Source organism: Bombina bombina, chromosome 5 (assembly GCF_027579735.1).
Source record: "Bombina bombina isolate aBomBom1 chromosome 5, aBomBom1.pri, whole genome shotgun sequence".
Classification (NCBI taxonomy): Eukaryota; Metazoa; Chordata; class Amphibia; order Anura; family Bombinatoridae; genus Bombina; species Bombina bombina.
Window position 1 is genome coordinate 872,304,024 of NC_069503.1, and position 22,891 is coordinate 872,326,914.

At 37.4% G+C, this 22,891-nt stretch overlaps 1 protein-coding gene across 5 annotated transcripts in view; it reads left to right on the forward strand.

Annotated features, from left to right (window-relative positions):
* DTNA (dystrobrevin alpha) overlaps positions 1 to 22,891 on the forward strand; it is a 685,079-nt gene that overhangs the window by 278,711 nt on the left and 383,477 nt on the right. For all 5 annotated transcript variants that reach the window (XM_053715018.1, XM_053715020.1, XM_053715021.1 and 2 more), the window contains exon 2: positions 14,702 to 14,769. In XM_053715018.1, coding sequence (XP_053570993.1) covers positions 14,703 to 14,769 — 67 coding nt within the window. In that variant the 5' untranslated portion in view covers position 14,702. The remainder of the gene's footprint in view (positions 1 to 14,701; positions 14,770 to 22,891) is intronic.

Sequence of the window (22,891 nt, forward strand, 5' to 3'; positions counted from 1 at the left end):
CCACAAATTATATCTGAAGAATGAAGCAAATTAGATAATAGAAGTTAATTGGAATGTTGTTTAAAATTGCATTCTCTATCTGAATCATGAAAGAACATGTCTGGGTTAAATGTCCCTTTAAGTATACTGGCTTTTGTCTGTCATCCTCGGCTTTTACTACTAGGGTTAAAAGCATAATTTGCGTTTCTCAGGTTTTTTTAAATATCAAATCACCAATGTATATTAAATGTATATGAAATTCAAAACTTTTTTCTTTTGTGATTCAGACAGAGCAGACAATTTTTAAAAAAGTTTCCAATTTACTTCTGTTATCAAATGTACTTTGTTCCCATGTTATTCTTTGTTGAAGAGATACCTAGGCCTAGATTTAGAGTTTGGCGTTAGCCGTCAAAACCAGCATTAGAGGCTCCTAATGCTGGTTTTGGGCTACCGCTGGTATTTAGAGTCGTGTGGGCAAGGGTCTAACGCTCACTTTCCAGCCGCAACTTTTCCATACCGCAGATCCCCTTACGTCAATTGCGTATCCTATGTTTTCAATGGGATCTTTCTAACGCCGGTATTTAGAGTTGTGGCTGAAGTGAGCGTTAGAAATCTAACGACAAAACTCCAGCCGCAGAGAAAAGCCAGGAGTTAAGAGCTTTCTGTGCTAACGCCGGTTCATAAAGCTCTTAACTACTGTTCTCTAAAGTACACTAACACCCATAAACTACCTATGTACCCCTAAACCGAGGCCCCCCCCCATCCCCGCCACTCTATTAAAATTTTTTAACCCCTAATCTGCTGACCGCACACCGCCGCCACTTACATTATCCCTATGTACCCCTAATCTGCTGCCCCTAACACCGCCGACCCCTATATTATATTTATTAACCCCTAATCTTCCGCCCCCAACGTCTCCTCCACCTACCTACAATTATTAACCCCTAATCTGCCGACCGGACCTCACCGCCACTATAATAAATGTATTAACCCCTAATCTGCCTCACTCCCGCCTCAATAACCCTATAATAAATAGTATTAACCCCTAATCTGCCCTCCCTAACATCGCCGACACCTAACTTCAAGTATTAACCCCTAATCTGCCGACCGGACCTCACCGCTACTCTAATAAATTTATTAACCCCTAAAGCTAAGTCTAACCCTAACCCTAACACCCCCCTAAATTAAATATAATTTAAATCTAACGAAATAAATTAACTCTTATTAAATAAATTATTCCTATTTAAAGCTAAATACTTACCTGTAAAATAAACCCTAATATAGCTACAATATAAATTATAAGCCAGATTCGAGGAAGCCAGATTCCTTCGTCATTGCTGATGTAAAAAAAGAGACGAGCGGCGGGCAGGGAAATCGCTGCTCCGGCTTGCAAGAAGAAAAAAAAAACGGTGAAATGTAAACTTTCATGAATGAAAGTGCCCCTGTTTTTAATAGTATTTTTAAAAACCAGGCACTCATTCGTGAAAGTTTACCTTCACTTTAAGGTTTAGGTTCCTTTCTTTGGTTATATATGCTTGATAGTTTACCTTCACTTTAAGGTTTAGGTTCCTTTCTTTGGTTATATATGCTTGATAGTTTACCTTCACTTTAAGGTTCAGGTTCCTTTCTTTGGTTATATATGCTTGATAGTTTACCTTCACTTTAAGGTTTAGGTTCCTTTCTTTGGTTATATATGCTTGATAGTTTACCTTCACTTTAAGGTTTAGGTTCCTTTCTTTGGTTATATATGCTTGATAGTTTACCTTCACTTTAAGGTTCAGGTTCCTTTCTTTGGTTATATATGCTTGATAGTTTACCTTCACTTTAAGGTTTAGGTTCCTTTCTTTGGTTATATATGCTTGATAGTTTACCTTCACTTTAAGGTTCAGGTTCCTTTCTTTGGTTATATATGCTTGATAGTTTACCTTCACTTTATGGTTTAGGTTCCTTTCTTTGGTTATATATGCTTGATAGTTTACCTTCACTTTAAGGTTCAGGTTCCTTTCTTTGGTTATATATGCTTGATAGTTTACCTTCACTTTAAGGTTCATGTTCCTTTCTTTGGTTATATATGCTTGATAGTTTACCTTCACTTTAAGGTTCAGGTTCCTTTCTTTGGTTATATATGCTTGATAGTTTACCTTCACTTTAAGGTTCAGGTTCCTTTCTTTGGTTATATATGCTTGATAGTTTGCCTTCACTTTAAGGTTCATGTTCCTTTCTTTGGTTATATATGCTTGATAGTTTACCTTCACTTTAAGGTTCAGGTTCCTTTCTTTGGTTATATATGCTTGATAGTTTACCTTCACTTTAAGGTTCAGGTTCCTTTCTTTGGTTATATATGCTTGATAGTTTGCCTTCACTTTATGGTTTAGGTTCCTTTCTTTGGTTATATATGATTGATATTAAAAAAATCCTTTTGGAACTTCATCACACTACACCTTATTTACTTTTAACTTAGGTAGTCTTTGCACCGTGTATGTAAATTGTTCTTTTTATATTTGTTTACTTATTGTTTTTTTTTTTTCTTATTGCTTTTTGCTTTGTTTTACTATTTAATCTAAATCTCACTCGCTGATGAGTGATCTTCTGCTGTTACTACTTATTAAAATTCAATACAATACTAGTAATTAAAACAAAACAAAGCATCAATAATGTACACTAATGTTTTAGAGTATTTTATTTTTACTGATGTGTTATCCTTTAAAGATAAATTGCATTTAACGTAAGCCTAGGCAAATATATGAATATTGCAATGTTTTTATAGATTCCTTAAAGTCTAAATAAAATGTTCATGATTCAGCATATTTGTTTTGCTTTTTTTCCAATTTATTTCAGTTAAATTGACCTCTTTTCTGTGGTACCTTTTTGTTAAAACTAAGCTCCTTTTCATGAGAGCATACTTAGGTAGCTTATGAGTACATCTTAACCACTATATGGCAGCTGTATTTATAACAATTATTGTAATAATAAGTAAATTTGTTAATACAAATCAATTCTAAAGTTTTTATGTAAATTGTACACTGTTTAAATACTGAAGATTTCATGTCCCCACGCACTGATCCTGTCCTCTGGAACTCTCTACCCCGCTCCATCACACTGTTTCCAACCTTTTATAGCTTCAGATGCCCTTTAAAAACTCACCTATTCAGAGAGACTTGCCATCTCTCCTCTGTTCTTTATCCTACCCAAAATAAATCTTGAACTGTTTTGACTCACTGCTGCAACTACAATCCACGTGACAAACTACCCCAAACCTTATGTCTCTGCACCCTCAACCTGTAGACTGTAAGCTCTTCGAGGCAGGGACGACCTCCTCCGGTACTAGATTTGTTTATTCTGTTATGTTGTTGTATCTTATCACAAACCCTTTTCATTGTAAACCCCTTTCTCTGTACCCAGCGTTATGGAATTTTGTGGCGCTATATAAATAAATAATAATAATTTCAACTGGCAGCGAGTGCAGATTAAAAAATAAAATGACGAGGGGGCGTGTCCGGGCGAGGACCCAAGATGGTCGACAAACTGAGAGCTCTGTAAAGCTAGTTTACAATCCGCCTTGTAACTTGGATTTCTATCAGCCATCCGGTGCTAAAGTATACCCAACTATCTTTAAACTACTGTGCCAAGCTGGAATATTTAATTTTTGAACAAAGCAGGGCTTCTTAGACTGGACCGCTGAGATCTGTTGGCGGCCCTCGTGGAGAGAGATCTCAGCACCCCCCCCGGGGGACCGGGTTAGCAGAGCAGATTAAGTATATCTGTATAACAACCAATCCAAAGAATCTGTCTGGGACCATGGAGGAAGATCTTCTTACCAAATTGCAGGCATTATTTGCGGAGTCTGAGAAGCACATTAACAAAAGATTTGACCGTCTCATGGAGATAATCGGAACACCATGTGCATGTACGAAATTGGAGGGGGAGGCTATATCTAGCGCTGCATTCATAATGCCTTACCTGAAGCGAACCTGCAAAAAGTTTGTGTCACAGAGTCGAATCCGGATGAAGCGTGTGGATCACTGGTCCCGCGGGTCCGGGACGCACCGATACATGGGAACTGTGTGGCAGTTGGCGGAGAGCCCCTCATCCGCGTATGGCCTAGGGCAGAATCGGCTGTTGCCTACTATATCAGAGATCGCCTGACTGGTGCGACTTGTGGGGTCGGGGTGGGGAGAGCGGCCGGCTCCCTTACGCCCGGCCCTACTTGTTTGCACAAGCTGCAGATGGATTATCACTATATAGCTGCCCATGCAATCTCAGTTATGGGCTTCCACAGACGAATCTTCAGGGCTGGAGTTGGTTAGCAGAGGAGGCATATCCGCTTGGCTGGTAGGCTCGGGAACAGGCTTGTATCAGAACATTTGCCGATAGTATGCACTCATATTTCTGCTAAGGCCTGGCCTAAGTCAGCGCGTCCTAACAGTTGTGAGGAGTAATGAGGGAATCAACTGAGACTTGAGACTATATTTATGGTTCTGCTGCAATCATCACTTATTCACAAGTCTGCTTGTTTGTTAGTATGGCAGATATATTCCTTGATGTATGTATTTTATGAAAAACGTTATGACGGCCCAAAAGCCTGATGTCTGTTCATACGGTTTATATTTGCTTAGAGATAATCACATTTGGGTTACCCCATCTGCTGTTCTGTAAGGAGGAAGACCCCTCTACAAGGGTCATTATCCATGTAACCTATATTTTGCAGCTGGTGTCTAGGTGAACCTGTTTTCATTTCCTCCTACCAACAATTTGTTAACAAATGAGTATTACTGCTCCAGGATACTAATTTGATTTATATGCAGTAAAGGGTAGGATACTAGAGTAAAGTGGAGTAGTAGTGTGGGTTTCAGATATATATTGGTGCTCTATCTACTTCTAGGGCATTTAATATTTGCTGTGCTAGATGGGTAAAGGCTAGTTCCTGCATGTTTCTTTATACCAGCACATCTGTCCTTAGGGACATGGAGATCCTGCCCCTATAATACATAGCACCCATAATGCTGATCTTAAATATACACAAAGTTTTATATAAAGGCTTGAATGAAACCTATAATCTGCCCAGTTTTAACTGCTCCCTGTGTGCCCTACACATGTGCTTAGTTTATAATCGACCTTAGCTGTACAAATAGTTTTTATCCTTCATATAACTTTCTCAAATGATAGACCTGTACAGCATTGTGTATCATACCTTTAATGGGCTCTCTTTTGAGTTAAATGGTGGCCTATACCACAGACAATAATGTTTATATAGAATTCACTAATAGGTTGGGTTCTAGAGGGCCCCTGTAACTTTACCCCCTACGTTTCCTAAAGTATTTATTTTTAAGATGTAAACTGAGGTATGTCTCATCCATGCTTTAGCATATTTGAGGGGGAGAATATGACAAAGTATAGAACACCTATAGTGTTAATATTCTTGTTGATCTGTTTTATTACTGATATGGTATGTTATATATGTCCTGCTGAAGATATCAAGGACACACTCAAGCCTGCATAAGTTACGAATTAGTTATTGCATTTAGGCTTGTACAAAACTAGATGTTTGTTTTGTGTTATATGTCCTTCTGTACATGTACTTTTGTAAAATGAGGTAATATCCATGGCTGGAAAATGTATCTTTGGGTTGGGTTAAGCTCTGATCCTACAGATGTGAAGACATGCTTGTTTAATTAATTGCGCAAATCATGATGTGTGACAAATGGGCGTGTTGCCATGATGTTTCTTTCTGAAATTTTGTGTTCTTTGCCATTTTACCTCAATAAAAAACTATTTAAAAAAATAAAAAAATAAATAAAATGACAAAGCACAAAACAATGATCTCTAACTAATGTCGGATAGCTAGTCTGATGTGGACACCAAAGCATAAAACAAACCGTTAAAGACAATGGACTTTTACCTCTGTAGTAGTTAAGGACCTTCAGATAGCAGACAGCTTCTTCTCTTGCCCACTGGGAGTTAGTGAAGATCCCTAGAAACTCCAGGCTCTATAGCTGTCTGACTTACACACGTGTGCCACTCCAGGTTTTCTCCTGGATTGGAACCTAGAGAAGGCAAATTATGTGACAGAATTGTATTTCTCGCGTTTGCCATCTGTAACAAATCCATGGGTTCTGTCACAGTGGATTTTATGTGCTATGGTTGAGGTAAACTTTTGATACTTTTGGTTCATAAAGTATCTCAAAGCAATAAGAGTGACTAAAAAGCAAGTTTTCCATCAAATGATTTGGAGCTGCAACAATAGTTATTTTCTGAAAATAGTAAGCAACTCATATGTGAAGTTTGTGACAGGCAAAGCTTCATTATTTATATTGAATACACTGAGAAGCATGAAGCAACTGGTTCATCATGGAAAAAAAAAAAAACTTCTTCAGATGAGCAGAGTAATTTTTGCGAGACACTAAACCAATAACATACAGTATATAAAAAGATTGTCACCATCTCAAGGAAATACTGACAGTTGTTAGAGCTGTAATCATAATACAAAATGTACATGGTTTAAAGGGACACTGAACCCAATTTTTTTCTTTGCATGACATTGTAAGCAACTTTCTAATTTACTTCTATTATCAAATTTTCTTCATTCTCTTGGTATCTTTATTTGAAATGCAAGAATGTAAGTTTAAATGCCGGCCCATTTTTGGTGAACAACCTGGGTTGTCCTTGCTGATTGGTGGATAAATTCATCCACCAATAAAAAAGCGCTGTCCAGGGTACTGAACCAAGAAAAAAGTTTAGCCTTCTTTTTCAAATAAAGATAGCAAGAGAACGAAGAAAAATTGATAATAGGAGTAAATTAGAAAGTTGCTTAAAATTGCATGCTCTATCTGAATCACAAAAGAAAAAAATTTGGGTTCAGTGTCCCTTTAAGCCTCAAGCCCTTAATGGAGTTGTTCTTCTCAAGGTATCAAAAGATTTGGTAGTTCTCTACTTTAAGTTGTTTTCATTTTTGTGACCACATTTTTTCAAATGTTGGAGGGAAGAGAGCAGGAACAGGAAGAAGTTATTGCAATTATGTTAGGCATATAATGTGCATTTAAATGGACAGTCTACCAGCTTGTTATTGCTTAAAACAATAGATAATCTCTTTATTACCCATTCCCCAGTTTTGCATAACCAACACTGTTATATTAATACACGTTTTACCTCTGTAATTACCTTGTTTCCAAGTCTCTGCAGACTGCCCCCTTATCTCAGTGCTTTTGACAGACATGCATTTTAGCCAATCAAGGCCGACTCTTAAATAACTCAATGGGAGTGAGCACGATGTTATCTAATATGACACACATGAACTAACAGTGTATTACTGTGAAAAGCTGTCAAAGTGCACTGGGGTAAGAGGTGGTTCTTAACAGTTTAGAAATCAATTTGAGCCTTCCTAGGCTTAGCTTTCCACAAAGAATACCAAGAGAGCAAAGCAAATTTGATTATAAAAGTAAATTGGAAAGTTGTTTAAAATTGTATGCCCTACCTGAATCATGAAAGTTTAATTTTGACTACACTGTCCCTGTAAGGCATGTCATATTTTTCTATTGGCCTAGAATTTGCCTTTAAGGCATGCCATATTTTTCTGTTAGGCATAGATTGTGCCTTTAAGGCATGCCATATTTTTCTGTAAGGCATAGAATGTGCCTTTAAGGCATCACCTCTTGTTTCTCTACCTCCTACCCTTCTAGATTGTAAGTTTCCACAGGAATAGGGCCCTTAAAGGGACACTGAACCCACATTTTTTCTTTTGTGATTCAGATAGAGCATCCAATTTTAAGCAACTTTCTAATTTACTCCTATTATCAAATTTTTTTTAAATGTAAGTTTAGCTGCCGGCCCATTTTTGGTGAACAACCTGGGTTGTTCTTGCTGATTGGTTGATACATTCACCCACCAATAAACAAGTGCTGTCCATTGTACTGAACCAAAAATTGGCTGGCTCCTTAGCTTAGATGCCTTCTTTTTCAAATAAAAATAGCAAGAGAACAAAGAAAAATTGATAATAGGAGTAAATTAAAAAGTTTCTTAAAGTTGCATGCTCTATCTGAATCACAAAAGAAAAAAAAATAGAGTTCAGTGTCTCTTTAATTCCTCCTGTATGTGTTTGTAAAATTTTGTCTTGTCTCTTACAAGTTTTATAATGTTTTATTAAAATGAATTGTACCCATGGAAAGCTCTGCTGAATATGTTGGCACTTTATAAATAAAGTATAATAATAATGCTATATTTTTCTTCATTTTAAGATACACTGGTTTTAAGAGTAGCTTAAATGGCCTAGATCAGGTCCCCATATGGCAAATCAAATAACCATCAATGTCTAATTACAACTTGGGCAGCAAATGCTATAGCATCTGTAATGTTGAAGGGACATGAAACCCAAAATGATTTAGGCAAAACATACAATTTTAAACAACTTTCCAGTTTACTTCTATTATCAAATTTGCTTCATTCTCTTTGTATCAATTGTTGAAGGAGCAGCAATGCTCTTCTGTTTTCTAACTGAACACATGGGGTGAGCCAATGACAATCGGCATATATATGTGCAACCACCAATCGGCAGCTTGAACCTAGGTTCTTTGCTGCCCCTGAGCTTACCTAGGTAAACCTTTCAGCAAAGGATAACAAGAGAAGGAAGCAAATTAACCCCTTGAGTGCCAACAACGGCTCTGAGCCGTCGCAGAGTTTCCCACTCAGGTGCTAACGACGGCTCAGAGCCGTCGCTAGCACTCTCCCACCTTGAGGGAGATCTGGGGGCTCCCACCCACTCCTACCCCTGCGATCGTGCCTGTATAGTGACAGGCATCGCCGGGGCTTCACGTTTTGCGTGGTGACGTCACGCGCAATGACGTGATGACATCACCGCGCAACTTTATTAAAAAAAAGACAATGGACAGTATAGGGAAAGGGGGCATGCTTCTTAGAAGCCTGTATCTCAGGCATCTAAGCAGCTACAGACCCTCATGATCCACTGTTGGAAAGGTAATTGCCTAACCTTTCCAACGATATAAGTCTTGGGGATCTAAAGAAAAGTGCTTAGCACTCAAAGGGTTAAATAATGGAAGTTGTAAAGTTGTTTAAAACTGTATGCTCTGTCTAAATAATGAATGTCTAATTATAACTTTACTGTCCCTTTAAGCTGATCTTTGGATTTTTAAATCTATTTTCATGATTTCTTACCAGTTAGACATTAACGCTCCGTACCTCCCAACCTGGAATTATATGGTAGGGAGTGGAATCTTGATGACAAGCAATCAAGAACAGTCGAGGACGAATACAGGGCAGACAGTGTGATCTTGGCAATTTGGTGCAGTACCAAGTGAATTGAGGATGGCTCAAAGTCAGTGGGTAAAGTGGGCATTTCTAGGGTAAGGTTTAGATTGTTCTTGGTTTTCCATAGTGACACAGACATAAAAATGTACAGAAGTCACAGAGCTCCTAAACTAGAGTGAAGTCAACATTCATACTCTACCAGGAACAAGCTGTTGATGGTGTATTTTGACAAATGGCAAATTGAGAAATTATAATTGGAATAAATAAATCAGCATTAAAAAGCACCTGCTGGTTTTTCCTTTCTTTTTCTTTTAACTCAAATATTAATTTTCTGCATTTATGTTTCATACTGATTTAGGAGCTCTCATTTGATGGATGGTTACAGTTGTATAATTTTGCCTGCTATAATCTTGGCGCATACTAGCATTCCTCGATCACTCCCTCCCTGTATTAATCATGTTTCCAGTTATAGATTTCATCTTTGTACGCAAGATAGGAGAACACTGTGTTAGCTGAACTAATCCCTGGATTTCAGAAGACTCACTGATGAGTACTTTAGTGTGGCCACGGATTGCTGGTTTCAACAACTGAGCTTATTGCCCAGTTACAAACCTCACTATATTTTCAAAAACAAACGAAATTCAGTGACTTATTAAACTCTCTGGTGTATTTTTCATTGTATTTTTCATTCTTTGAAATGCTATATTCAGGATATGGGAGACTGATCTGAGACCTGCCAGCTTTGTAATAGGGTGTATTGATTTGCATATCTGGTGAAACACAGAAATACATCTTCTATAATTAACCTTTGACCCTCCATCTTTTTTTCTCATTCTTGATGAAAGCACATTTTTCTAATCTACTGCACAGTATTTTTTAGAATAAAATAATCCAGGAGCCTGGAGTACTCATGTAATCCAGTGTCATCATACAGGAAGAGATCCTCAAATTTCACTTTTAATTTCATCGTGGGATTTTAAAGGAACACGAAAGTCAAAATTATACTTTTGTTATCCAGATAGAACTTGTTATTGACTTTGTTCTCTTTGTATCTTTTCTTGAAAAACATATATAGGTAGGCTCAGGAGCAGCAGATATGACTCATTATCTTACGACATGTGTTCACTTAAGTCCCAGCAGTGCATTACTGCTCTGGAGCTTACTTTAACTATGTGTTTAATCCCTTTGAACATTTGAGCATGTTTGTTTTGGACTTTTATGACCCTTTCATGACCCTGTAATGACCCAATGTGTGATCTTGAGAACAGATCTCAGATATTGTGTCACATAGAGTGATTTGACAGCTGTGATATTGGTTTGTCCCAGAACATGTATTTTACATTTTAGTAACAGAACGGTTTTTCAGCCTGTACATATCAGTTCTACAGAAGAACTGCAGGGAATAACGAAAGAGAGCACGATTCCACTTTGTTTTTATTACCCTATGTACAAGAATCTTAGAAAGGTGTAAAGTAATTTGCCTCTGGTCATACGACTGAGGAGGCTGCAAATGAATTAATAGCATTGTCTGTCAAGTTAATCCAATAGCACAGAATGCCAGGTGACAGATAATGGAAATATCAAGTTTAGTGTTTGTAAAGGAGTGATGTCTGTGATGCCCTGAAGTGAGATAGAGCTTAGCTTTTACGTTTACAACAGTGGGAGGTGTAAAAAAAGAAAAAAATCTACTTGAAAAATGAAAACAGTCATTGGGCGTGCTGTGCAGCAGTTCCATATGAAGAAACGTTAAAGGGACATAAAACAAGTTGGGATAGAGACAAAATATAATAATATGTACTTTAATTACTTTACCTGCAACTTTATACTGCAGTGCCTCGCCATTAACCCTCTGAATTGTACAGCTCTAACTCTCCCCACATGATTCCTTCTATGGCTGTATCTATATCCACCTTTGCTTTGGTAGAATACAAGACTTTAACACTCATTATCTGCTGGAGCATGCCTAGAAGCAAATAAGTTTCTGTGAACTCAGTTGAAATACAACGCCTGTGTTTTTGATGCTAAAATCTGATAAGGTGGGTGGGGGTGGATTAGACTACTCCAGACAACATGGCTTTGTAACTAATTTTGCTTATTTTTGAAAATTATTTTACAATACTTGTCAGCAATTTTTAAATTTCTATTTTTTACTTAATTAGCCCTTTTAGGAAATGCACAGATTTCAACATGTTTTATGGCACTTTAAAGGGACATGAAATCCACAAGAATTCTTTCATAATTCAGATACAGCATACACTTTTAAACAGCCTTCCAATTGTCTTCTTTTGTCTAATTTGCTTTGTTCTCCTGTTATCCTTTGTTGAAAAGGATATTTAGGTAGGCTCACATATATGCCTCTTGTCATTGGTTTAGCAATGTGTTCAGCTATCTCCCAGTAGTGCATTGCTGCTCCTTTAACAAAATATATTAAAAGAATGAATTAAATTGATAATAGAAATAGATTGGAAAGTTGTTTAAAATTGTATATTCTATCTGAATCATAAAATAAATGGTTTCATGTCCCTTTAAGTTTAATATAAGTTTTAAAATACGTTTTTAATATTGTGCTGATGCTCTGCAATAACTCAAAATTAAACACCAAACCTCATTAATGGCGCTGTTCCCATTTGATTGCAGCATTTCCACACCTCATTTGTACATTAGGAAAAGGCTTCAGCAATCTGTAAATGCAGAACTGTACCTATTTATTTTAAATTGTATTTATTATTCTACATAAAATTCTATAAACATGTATTCTTGTTGACTCGTTACATATACATGAGTTAATTCTTTATTTGTATTTCATGGTAGCCCCATACCTACCATAAAGGGTCAATGAACTCAGGCAAGCAGCTAACAATTAATTGTATTCAAAGTTGTTCCAGAAATGCCCTTTCACATTAACTAAGCTCCCTCTTCCCACTGGAAAGTTAATTTCTATTGCTGACACTTATTTATACACTTATTTATACAGCTTTTCTATAGCCAATACTGCGGTATTGACATTTGCAGTATAGTCTGAGGTTTCAAAATGCAGCTATTTCAAATTGCAAAATAAAGCTAAAGAAGCTATTTGTAAACAATGTATTATATCCCAGCAAGTAAATGGATCATTGAGAACATATTAAAGAGAGACCATTTTATAGTACACTGTCTCACATTTTATATTATATCGTGAAGTACTCTATTTATTTTTCATATTCATTTTTAGTTTTCTGTTTTATATATATATATATATATATATATATATATATATATATACACACACACACACATTATACCCTTTCCAGTCAAATACCTTGCCATATACCATATCTCTTTTAACCCTTAAAACAGTGGAGGCTCCTCCATTGGGGCAGTAGGAGCATCAACCCATTAATTTGTTTGTAAGCATTGGGCAAAAAAAAAAAATGCCATTGTAAGGTGAGACATACTTGTTTTATTTTAAAATGGAAAAAAAGTATTTAAAAATACTGTCAAAATCTAAATCTATGTTTTTTTGTTTTTTTTTAATCTGCCCAGCCTGTGTGTGTTTTTGTGTGGGGAGTGTGTCTGAGTTTGGGAGTGTATCTGTGTGTGAGAGTGTATGTTGTTGTGTGCGTCTTCCTGTATGTGTGTGAATCTGTGTGTGAAAGAGTGAGTGTATTTTTGTGTGTGTGTCAGAGAGTAAATATTTGGAGGAATTACCCTGATTTTCAATCACAGCTTTCATGCTTCTATGCATGTTCTCCACCAATCTTTCAAATTGCTGTTTATGCTACTCCTGACGCAAAAAAATAAAGCAGGCTTTGTTTAATGGCTTGTGACCATCCACCTTCCCCTTGATCACATTCCAGAGTTTTTCAATGTGGTTCAAGCCTGGAGATTGGACTGGACACCTTGATTGACCTGGCTGTGGGGCATGGAGCATTGTCCTGCTGGAAAAACTAATCCTCAGATTTGGGGAACATTGTCAGAGCAGAAGGAATCAAGTTTTCTTCCAGGATAACCTTGTACGTGGCTTGATTCATGTGTCCTTCACAAAGATCAGTTTGCCTGATTCCAGTCTTGCTGAAGCACCCCCAGATAATCACTGATCCTTCACCAAATTTCACAGTGTGTGCGAGACATTGTGGCTCTCCAGGCCTTTGTCTAACCATTAGAATAGATGACCAGGTGTTGGGCAAAGCTGAAAATTGGACTTGTCAGAGATGACCTGGTATTGGGCAGATTTATCTTTGAGAAGGATATATATAATTTTTTTTAGCCAGATATGGAATTTTTATATGCACATATATAATAAAAAAAAAAGTTAAGAGCCAGAAGTAAAAATGTAGGGGTGATTGATAATTAGCTCTTATGATTTGCCAAACCCTAGCTTAGTGCTATGATTTTCATGAATTGTGCATTTGTTCTGTTCTTAAAGGGTCATTAAATACAGTAGAACTGCATGTTCTACAAGTGCATATTAACAGGACAATGCATAACCACTTACTCTGAATTTAAAATTGTTAGCCTGCTGTATCATGTGACAGCTATCAGCCAATCACAGACTGATATAATTATACACTGTGAACTTTTGTGCATGCTCGGTAGTATCTGCTGCCTCAGAATGTGTGCATAGAAAAATACTATGCACAATTTGATAATGGAAGTAATTTGGAATGGCTGTTAGAACTAAATGCTCTATCTGAATCATGAAAGTTTAATTTTTACTTTTATGCTCTTTTAAAGGGACATAAAAGTGCAAAAATAATGCTATTTTCATTACATTTTTTCATTACTGCCAAAGGAAAAAAAAAATCGGGATCTACATGCAAGCTGGATATGTTTCCAGTCACCAGCTGAGTGCGGCTTAGGTGCATCATGTGAGAGTGTCAAGTGCTTGACTTTGTGTTTAACCCCTTTGCAGGGGTAAAAAAAAATCTGAATTTAAAAATATTTTGTTTCAAACTAAAATGCTTTAACATCAAACATCATTTTATTCTTATACTTTTATGTCTCTTTAAATAAAAAAAACACACATCTGGCAGGGACTTAAGGATCAAACAAGGGGAAGGTACCTGATGCTTGATCAACATTTGGCTCCACAATGCTTGACTGCGCTTAGTGTTTTCCTTCGCTATTTCTTTATGCTAGTGATTCTTGTATGCCTGCATTATTTCAGGTAGTGTACTCCAGCCATTCTCTGCGCTGCTTATAACGAGAATAAATGACCAGAAGTATTATTATAATAGTTCAATGCATTGTACCTAACCAAAGTACTTAGTGGCATACGTAACACATATTCTATTACTGTTTTTGTCATATACGAAATTTCCAAATCCATTAGTAGCGTAATTAATTTAGAATAGTCTTTTATTGGAAGTTTTGATATGTAAATGTCCTTCACCACTTTGCTAGAAATTAGTGACTTGTTAGTAATCGCTAAATACCACAATGTAATATTCACTGGTCGCCTTTCTTGTGATCTTGTTTCTTTCAGAATGATTGAAGACTCTGGGAAAAGGGTTAGTAACATGGCCGAAAGAAGGCAATTGTTTGCAGAAATGCGTAAGTATTACAACTTAAATCTTTTTTTTTTTTTTTTTTTGCTGTTACTAGCAAAGGTTTGTGATAGTTAAATATATTACCTTACAGTACCATTTTGTGTTATATAACCCTGTTGTTTTATTGTGATACTAGTCCTAAAGCCTGTGTACACGGGTCATTTTCTGCAGTGCAGCGGTCCCACCCGCCACGTCCCCTTCTGTCTGCCCACCCTCGCCACGCCTGCTCTGCCAGGCCACGCCTACGTCACACCCGCTCCTGCCCACACTCTCTGCTGTCTGATCCTCACGGTTCCTTACGGCCGGGCCAGGTATATTTGTCTCATGCTGCAGTCTCTACTGTGCATGACAGCTTCGGACAAACATACCTGGCCTTTTATTATATAGGATTATAAGGAATAATGGCTAATAATGTTAAAAATTACACCTTGTCTTTGCAACTATTTCTGAGGTAATAAATAATAAAATCTTAAAATTGTAAGAAAATTGTTTTGGGAGAAATAATTGAATTGCATAAAATAAGTGCAGTATAAAATATGATCAACTAATTGTTACAAGAGCGGGAATTATGATATTCTGAAAAGATAATTGTCATGGATGGGTGTTATTAAAGGTTGCTGGAGGGAGGAGCAGTCAATCTTTCTGTCAGCTCGGCTTTCCTGGGTCCAGAAAAGAACCAGCTTCCAGCAGGGAGGAGCAATCTTCTGCACCAGTAGACAGGGTCTGTTAAGCCGACCTGTGGGCCATAGCCTGCTCGGTGTGCCAGGATGTGATGTTAGCTCAGGCAGACAAAGTGATAATAGTCATTACAGTGAAACAGCTGAAACCTGTATCTTGGGAAGTCTTGTTTTATTGAGGGAACTTGCAGGGCATACATATCACACTCTAGGTGCTATAGAACAATAAAAACTCTACTTTCTGAGACACTGAACAATTAGCAGCCAGAATTTAGTCCACTGCAGCAATTCCTGATTAGTCAGTCAGCCGGTCGACTCTTGATTGGCTAAAACAGAACCAATCAAATGAATGTGATATAGCCAATTAGAGAAGTGCCTTCTTTCTATGGAGCTAAACATTGAGTTTGCCTGGCTGCAGATTCTTGGTATTCCCACCCTCTCTCAATACATAAAACAGCCAGGGGAGGTAGAGAGTTTGCTCAACTTATTTTTATAAGTTGAGCAAAGCTCCTACCTTTCCTAGCATTATTATACAACATGCATTTTAAAATTACTTCCTATTATTGTAATAATTGTTAAAATAACAATTTGATGTCCCCAATAAATGTTTAGGGACGGGGCATCCATAACAATGATCAACTAAAATGTAAGGCCATACATAATGGTCAAGAACAAAGTTGCCTTGAGGTCATGTAGTGACTTCTGAGGCATCTGACCTGCAGGCTTCACATTTTGTGAATCACATTGCTGCTCTCAGATAACTAATTTAGTGTCAGATAAAAAGTGGAACATTATTTAACGTTCCCGGCCGCTTGAGCATTAACTGCGCTAGAAGTAATCTTTTTGCCTTTCGTGTTGCGCTTGTAGAAGTCGATAGAGCAAAAAAAAACACCCTACTCGCACCCAAACCCAATATGAGAATATGAATATTTCACATTCCAATGTTCTTAAAGGGATAGTCTAGTCAAAATTAAACTTTCATGACTCGGCTAGAGCATACAATTTTAAGCAATTTTCTAATTTACTCCTATTATCAATTTTTCTTAGTTCTCTTGGTATCTTTATTTGAAAAAGCAGGAATGTAAGCTTGGGAGCCAGTCCATTTTGGATCAGCACCTGGGTAGCACTTGCTGATTGGTAGCTAAATGCAGCCACCAATCAGAAAGTGCTATCCAGGTGCTGAACCAAAAATTGGCTGTCTCCTAAGCTTACATTCTTGCTTTTTCAAATAAAGATAGCAAGAGAAAAAAGAAAAATTGATAATAGGAGTAAAATAGAAAGTTGCTTAAAATTGCATGCTCTACCTGAATAATAAAAGTTTAATTTTGACTAAACTATCCCTTTAACATAGCAAATATCTTATATGTATTCATAAATAAATATTTCTACATATATTTTGCTTTTTTGCACAAATATTTATACCTATATATATTTATAAATACTTAGAACACATTCTGCTATGTGCAGAACATGGGAATGTGAAATATTTACAGTAAATACATAGTTAAAACCTCTATTTATGAATATTGCATAAATATGCTTTTACATGTTTTCATCTACTTAACTGCAAAGGGCTCCAATCCAATGCATATACGTGTGTGTGTATATATATATATATATATATATATATATATATATATATATATATATATAGTGTGTGTGTGTATATATATATATATATATATATATATATGTGTGTGTCTAAATATGTGTACATATGTATTTATGTGTTTATATGTGTATATATATATCTATCTGTAAATAAAAACATATATACATAAATTCATATGTACAAACATATACATATACAGTATATATACACACACACACATATATATACATACATATACATCAACCCTTTGCAGCCTTTTTTTTTTTCTAACACCTTTAATAATGTTTATTAGATGGTGTTATCATGAGTGTACTTTGTAATGTATTTTTGATGTGTTTTGTGACACTTTTTTGTTCTGTGAAACAGTTAACCAGAGCTCTGTGGTCGTGCTATCCTGACCCGCATTAACTTGAATTGCGCTCAAGGGATTGCGTTTACTTTCAACGTGTAATATGAGCGAAAAACCATACGCATGCAAACAGGGTACCACTGGATTTTCCGAGGGAAGAAACATTATAAGTACACTAGCATGAAAAAGCCAGTATTGTATTACATTTTTTCTTTAATGGTTCAGACAGAGCATGTGAGTTTAAACAACTTTCCAATTTACTTCTATTGTCCAATTTGTGTCATTCTCTTGGTATTCTTAATTGAAAAGCATACCTAGGTAAGCTCAGAAGCAGCAATGCATTACTGGGACCTAGTTTCTGATTGTTGGCTGCACACAAATGCCTCTTTACTTCTTAATATGAGGAGAGTCCACGGCATCATTCCTTACTGTTGGGAAATACTGAACCTGGCCACCAGGAGGAGGCAAAGACACCCCAGCCAAAGGCTTAAATATGGTAAGATTGTTTCATTTTTTATACACATATGATAACGCAAGAAGACAGGGTCACAGTGTGGCTCCTTTTATCTGTATGGAATCAATGGTTAATATCTCCGGAGGGAGATTATTGAACAGGGGGGATTAATCACATAGGCCTAGATTTGGAGTTTGGCGGTAGCCGTGAAAACCAGCGTTAGAGGCTCCTAACGCTGGTTTTAGGCTACCTCCGGTATTTGGAGTCAGTCAAAAAAGGGTCTAACGCTCACTTTTCAGCCGCGACTTTTCCATACCGCAGATCCCCTTACGTCAATTGCGTATCCTATCTTTTCAATGGGATTTTTCTAACTCCGGTATTTAGAGTCGTGTCTAAAGTGAGCGTTAGAATTCTAACGACAAAACTCCAGCCGCAGAAAAAAGTCAGTAGTTAAGAGCTTTCTGGGCTAACGCCGGTTCATAAAGCTCTTAACTACTGTACTCTAAAGTACACTAACACCCATAAACTACCTATGTACCCCTAAACCGAGGTCCCCCCACATCGCCGCCACTCGATTAAATTTTTTTAACCCCTAATCTGCCGACAGCCACCTACGTTATATTTATGTATCCCTAATCTGCTGCCCCTAACACCGCCGACCCCTGTATTATATTTATTAACCCCTAACCTGCCCCCCACAACGTCGCAGCCAGCTACCTACAATAATTAACCCCTAATCTGCCAACCGCAAAGAGCCGCCACCTACATTATAGCTATGTACCCCTAATCTGCTGCCCCTAAACCCGCCGACCCCTATATTATATTTATTAACCCCTAATCTGCCCCCCTCAACGTCGCCTTCACCTGCCTACACTTATTAACCCCTAATCTGCCGAGCGGACCTGAGCGCTACTATAATAAAGTTATTAACCCCTAATCCGCCTCACTAACCCTATAATAAATAGTATTAACCCCTAATCTGCCCTCCCTAACATCGCCGACACCTAACTTCAATTATTAACCCCTAATCTGCCGACTGGAGCTCACCGCTATTCTAATAAATGTATTAACCCCTAAAGCTAAGTCTAACCCTAACACTAACACCCCCCTAAGTTAAATATAATTTAAATCTAACGAAATTAATTAACTCTTATTAAATAAATTATTCCTATTTAAAGATAAATACTTACCTGTAAAATAAACCCTAATATAGCTACAATATAAATTATAATTATATTATAGCTATTTTAGGATTAATATTTATTTTACAGGTAACTTTGTAATTATTTTAACGAGGTACAATAGCTATTAAATAGTTAAGAACTATTTAATAGCTAAAATAGTTAAAATAATTACAAATATAACTGTAAAATAAATCCTAACCTAAGTTAAAATTAAACCTAACACTACACTATCAATAAATTAATTAAATAAAATACCTATAATTATCTACAATTAAACCTAACACTACACTATCAATAAATAAATTAAATACAATTCCTACAAATAAATACAATGAAATAAACTAACTAAAGTACAAAAAATAAAAAAGAACTAAGTTACAAAAAAATATTTACAAACATTAGAAATATATTACAACAATTTTAAACTAATTACACCTACTCTAAGCCCCCTAATAAAATAACAAAGCCCCCCAAAATAAAAAAATGCCCTACCCTATTCTAAATTACTAAAGTTCAAAGCTCTTTTACCTTACCAGCCCTGAACAGGGCCCTTTGCGGGGCATGCCCCAAGAAGTTCAGCTCTTTTGCCTGTAAAAAAAAACATACAATACCCCCCCCCCATCATTACAACCCACCACCCACATACCCCTAATCTAACCCAAACCCCCCTTAAATAAACCTAACACTAAGCCCCTGAAGATCTCCCTACCTTGAATCGTCTTCACCCAGCCAAGCCAAATTCTTCATCCAAGCGGAGCAAGAAGAGGTCCTCCATCCGGTAGAAGTCTTCATCCAAGCGGGGCAGAAGAGGTCTTCCATCCGATTGAAGTCTTCATCCAAGAGGCATCTTCTATCGTCATCCATCCGGAGTGGAGCGGCAGCATCCTGAAGACCTCCGACGTGGAACATCCATCCTGGCCGACGACTGAACGACGAATGACTGTTCCTTTAAATGACGTCATCCAAGATGGCGTCCCTCAAATTCCGATTGGCTGATAGGATTCTATCAGCCAATCGGAATTAAGGTAGGAATATTCTGATTGGCTGATGGAATCAGCCAACCAGAATCAAGTTCAATCCGATTGGCTGATCCAATCAGCCAATCAGATTGAGCTCGCATTCTATTGGCTGTTCCGATCAGCCAATAGAATGCAAGCTCAATCTGATTGGCTGATTCAATCAGCCAATCAGATTTTTCCTACCTTAATTCCGATTGGCTGATAGAATCCTATCAGCCAATTGGAATTCGAGGGACGCCATCTTGGATGACGTCATTTAAAGGAACCGTCATTCGTCGTTCAGTCGTCGGCCAGGATGGATGTTCCGCGTCGGAGGTCTTCAGGATGCTGCCGCTCCACTCCGGATGGATGACGATAGAAGATGCCTCTTGGATGAAGACTTCAATCGGATGGAAGACCTCTTCTGCCCCGCTTGGATGAAGACTTCTACCGGATGGAGGACCTCTTTTTGCTCCGCTTGGATGAAGAATTTGGCTCGGCTGGGTGAAGACGACTCAAGGTAGGGAGATCTTCAGGGGCTTAGTGTTAGGTTTATTTAAGGGGGGTTTGGGTTAGATTAGGGGTATGTGGGTGGTGGGTTGTAATGTTGGGGGGGGGGTATTGTATGTTTTTTTTTACAGGCAAAAGAGCTGAACTTCTTGGGGCATGCCCCGCAAAGGGCCCTGTTGAGGGCTGGTAAGGTAAAAGAGCTTTGAACTTTAGTAATTTAGAATAGGGTAGGGCATTTTTTTATTTTGGGGGGCTTTGTTATTTTATTAGGGGGCTTAGAGTAGGTGTAATTAGTTTAAAATTGTTGTAATATATTTCTAATGTTTGTAAAAAAATTTTTATTTTTTGTAACTTAGTTCTTTTTTATTTTTTGTACTTTAGTTAGTTTATTTCATTGTATTTATTTGTAGATATTGTATTTAATTTATTTATTGATAGTGTAGTGTTAGGTTTAATTGTAGATAATTATAGGTATTTTATTTAATTAATTTATTGATAGTGTAGTGTTAGGTTAGGATTTATTTTACAGGTAAATTTGTAATTATTTTAACTATTTTAGCTATTAATAGTTCTTAACTATTTAATAGCTATTGTACCTGGTTAAAATAATTACAAAGTTACCTGTAAAATAAATATTAATCCTAAAATAGCTATAATATAATTATAATTTATATTGTAGCTATATTAGGATTTATTTTACAGGTAAGTATTTATCTTTAAATAGGAATAATTTATTTAATAAGAGTTAATTAATTTCGTTAGATTAAAATTATATTTAATTTAGGGGGGTGTTAGGGTTAGGGTTAGACTTAGCTTTAGGGGTTAATACATTTATTAGAATAGCGGTGAGCTCCAGATTAGGGGTTAATGTTTGAAGTTAGGTGTTGGCGATGTTAGGGAGGGCAGATTAGGGGTTAATACTACTTATTATAGGGTTAGTGAGGCGGATTTAGGGTTAATAACTTTATTATAATAGTGGTGCGGTCCGGTCGGCAGATTAGGGGTTAATAAGTGTAGGCAGGTGGAGGCGACATTGTGGGGGGCAGATTAGGGGTTAATAAATATAATATAGGGGTCGGCGGTGTTAGGGGCAGCAGATTAGGGGTACATAGGGATAATGTAAGTAGCGGCGGTTTACGGAGCGGCAGATTAGGGGTTAAAAATAATATATAGGGGTTAGCGATAGCGGGGGCGGCAGAATAGGGGTTAATAAGTGTAAGGTTAGAGGTGTTTAGACTCGGGGTACATGTTAGAGTGTTAGGTGTAGACGTAGGAAGTGTTTCCCCATAGCAAACAATGGGACTGCGTTAGGAGCTGAACGCGGCTTTTTTGCAGGTGTTAGGTTTTTTTTCAGCTCAAACAGCCCCATTGTTTCCTATGGGGGAATCGTGCACAAGCACGTTTTTGAGGCTGGCCGTGTCCGTAAGCATCTCTGGTATCGAGAGTTGCATTTGCGTTAAATATGCTCTACGCTCCATTTTTGGAGCCTAACGCTGACATTATATGGACTCTCAATACCAGAGTTATTTTAAAGGAGCGGCCAGAAAAAAGCCAGCGTTAGCTACGCGGGTCGTTACCGACAAAACTCTAAATCTAGCCGATAGTTTTGTTTTATTATGATTATGCTGCTTCATGTGTGAGATGAGGCTCAGGCAGCCATTGGAGGAATAAAGGTGCCGTTTTATCTTATTATTCAATAGTCTGCTTTATATGTGCAATATATGGAGGATTCTTATGCGTTAGAGGGTACTCCCTCTTTACCTAAGTCTAATACCTGTCTATATTGTGAGGAGGCCGCAGTATACCCGCCTGCTAAATTATGTTCCACATACCTTGATAAAGTAATCATGTCAAAGAAAGTTAATATGTTTGATACCACTGAGCCGTCCACCTCTGAGGAGTCTCTGTCCCGTGAGGTGCGCATACTGCAATCATCTCCCAATACACATGCAGCTTCCCGTAGCACTCCTAATCCTCCACCTGGAGGGGCCCTTCTACCACCAGACTTTACTGAACAGTTACAAACGGCAGTGTCTGCGGCCTTTAGTGCTTTACCTTGCCCTGCTAAGTGCAAGCGAAAGGTCAAATATTGCTATCCTTCCCAGGGGTCATCTACTAGCTTATTGGATTTATCTAATACAAGATTATCTGATGATGAAGCGCCTCTGATACTTCAGAGGGTGCTCTTTCTGGGTCAGAATCTGCTGCCTCTAAGCCTCCAGCTGAGGAGGAACCAGACTTTAGATTTAGGATTGAACATTTACGCTTTCTGCTAAAGGAAGTTTTGGCTACTTTAGAGGTTCCAGAGCCTAAATTGCCTGAGGAACCTTTGATTCCTAAAT